Source organism: Anneissia japonica, unplaced genomic scaffold (assembly GCF_011630105.1).
Source record: "Anneissia japonica isolate Jap-2015-1 unplaced genomic scaffold, ASM1163010v1 scaffold5067_len495651_cov149, whole genome shotgun sequence".
NCBI classification, from domain to species: Eukaryota; Metazoa; Echinodermata; class Crinoidea; order Comatulida; family Comatulidae; genus Anneissia; species Anneissia japonica.
Window position 1 is genome coordinate 29,841 of NW_022754121.1, and position 2,857 is coordinate 32,697.

Here is a 2,857-nt window from a genome sequence, read left to right on the forward strand (position 1 = left end):
AAGATGCAATCTCTACCGTGCATCAGTGGCGGCCCGCTGGATCTCAATAGAGATTCTTTAATAATATATAAATTTTAAAAATAAACCAATCCGTGCAGTACTGAAACACATTTTAAGGTACTTAGAGAGTGAAGAGGTGGAGGCTCTTGAAGATGGTGGCAAAAGCATCCTGCTCGTGGTGAAGTCAAAAATTCAAGAGTTTATGGCATCTCCAACAAGTTCAACTGAAACCACACAATCACTGCCGTCATCCCTTGAGATGTTTAAAAGGTAATTGAAAATAAAGGGACAGATTGGCAAACTGTCCTACTTAAGCGTTATGAGACAGATAGAAGATGGTCTCACCCGTGGTTACAACCGTAGTGCCATCTTAAATTCTGTAACTATGGCTGTAACAAGTGGAACTCCACTCCGAGGCTATCTAGAAAGTCGGCCGGAAATGAGCCTAGTTCAGCTCAGACAAGTCTTGCGTTCCCATTTTAAAGAAGGTGATGGACTGGACTCCTACTAACAACTGTCTTCCGCTTGCCAACAGCCTGGTGAGTTGACTCAAGAGTTTGTCGTCAGGGCTATGAACCTCCGTCAAAAGGTGAGATTCTCATCCAATGAGGAAGGAGCACTGCTGATGTACGACGATCAGTTGTTGCGAAGTACGTTCCTCCAGACACTGCAGACAGGTCTTAGAGGAAACTTACGCAGTGAGATGAGGGAGCACCTTCAGGAACCCGGTATCTCAGATGAAGACCACCTTGAGAGGCTTGCCCGAGTAGAAAATCTTGAGGAGAAACGGAAACAGAAACAATGTACATCAAGCACCGTAAAAGTTGCCAGTGCAACTGTTAGCAATATATCGTCACCAGCGATGAAATCAAACTGCTGGTTGAAGGACTGAAGACTCTTTAGGCAAGTGTTTCCGCTTTGCAGGGAGTTGTACGACACTCAAACAAAGGTGGGCGCAACTCAAGAGGAAGGGGATGTAGCAGTTGCAAGCAGAACGGTAGGGGAGATGATTGTAGGCATTGTTACAAGTGTGGAGGTGACAACCACTTCGCTAGGGCTTGCACCACCAACCAGGGAAACGGGCCCCGATCATCCAGCGGGACTTGGAATGATCGCAGATAAACCAAACACGTCCCTTAATTCCAACAAGCATGAGATAGAGGTGGCCAAAGGTGATTCCTTGGATCGAGGCCAGTCTGGGGTTGATCACTCTAAAGAGAGTTGCAGTAACCAGTCAAAGATAGATCCAGAAAGGCAGCATCAAAGTAGCCACCTCACACCTGGGCAACACCAACGAATAGTCAACCTCATAGGTAGACGATGCACTGTCAGATGCAAATTAAACGAGAAAATTGAAGAGGTTCTATGGGACACAGGTTCTCAAGTATCGATAGTGTCTCAGACATGGTGGAAGACAAGTTGCCAAGATGAACCACTGAGGAATTTCAGGAAACTTCTGCAACAAGATCTCAAACTTACTGCTGCCAATGGTATTAATATACCCTATATAGGATGGCTTACTCTGAAATTTCAACTTTTATCTACCAACAATCAACATTTTCTACTTTAGTACCAGTCTTAGTAACAGCTGATAAACTTCAACAACCAATCATTGACTATAATGTAATCAAAGAAATTGTACAAATTGACCAACCTGAACTTGTCAGGGCAGTAAGAACATCATTTCCAAAATGTAATCACATCAAAGCTACGAAGTTAATTTCAACGATGCGCAATTCTGATCCTACCGACTTTTGCAATGTACATTCAGGAAATTTGGTACATGATGTCCCAGCGAAGCAGACGATATTTATAAAAGTTAGAACCATAACTGCTCCCATCCAGAAAAAGATGATGGTGATATTTGAACCATTACTGGAACCACATCTCCCTGATGGATTAGAAGTCAACGAAAATGTAGTTGAATTAAAATGCCGTTCCTTTAATTATATCAGAGTCCCAGTTACCAACAAAACTGACCAAAATTTAATAATTCCCAGGAAGACCTTGTTGGGGAAATTACAACTTGTGAGAGCTATCTATCGGGGTGTGTTAGAAACTGGAAGTGATGGAGCCGTGTCCACAAAAGATGTGAAAACAGCTAGTGTCGATGCGATTTCGGTGAACGAAGATTGGAAATCCAAGATCCAGTTAAACCACCTAACTAATGATCAACGGTCGATAGAGCAAATGCTCCAAGAGGAAGCTAATAGCTTTTCCCAAAATGACCAAGACATGGGCACGATACCAAGTCTCCAGATGAAAATTAATCTAACCGACAACATACCGGTACAAAAGACATACCAATCAATACCAAGACCTCTCTTCCAAGAAGTAAAGGATTACCTCACTGACTTAATCGATCGAGGTTGGATTGTGAAGTCTGAATCTCCATATGCATCACCAGTAGTGTGCGTTCGAAAGAAAGATGGAGGGTTGCGATTGTGTATTGACTATAGAGACCTGAATCGTAAGACTATACCGGATTGTCAACCTATTCCTCGTATCCAGGATGTTCTCGATAGCCTTGGGGTAATCGATGGTTTAGCACGTAGGACCAAGGGAAAGCGTATCATCAAGGCTACATGACAACTGATAGCCGTCCACTCACCGCTTTTGTCACTCCCTGGGGGTTACACGAATGGGTCCGCATACCGTTTTGACTAAAAAATAATGCCCCAGCTACATACCAGAGATGCATGGAAGAGGCTTTAGATGGTTTAAATCATCGTATTTGTGAGGTTTACTTGGATGACATTATTGTGTACGGTAAAACTTTTGACGAGCATCTAACCAATTTTAAAGAAGTTCTACAACGGGTTCGAGAGAAGGGTATGAAACTAAAACCAACTAAATG

General features: G+C 42.9%; 1 protein-coding gene across 1 annotated transcript in view; it reads left to right on the top strand.

Moving 5' to 3' along the window:
* LOC117123136 overlaps positions 1-511 on the top strand; it is a 1,055-nt gene extending 544 nt beyond the window's left edge. The window contains exon 2 of the mRNA XM_033268986.1: positions 307-511. Coding sequence (XP_033124877.1) covers positions 307-511 — 205 coding nt within the window. The remainder of the gene's footprint in view (positions 1-306) is intronic.
* The last annotated feature ends 2,346 nt before the right edge of the window (positions 512-2,857 follow it).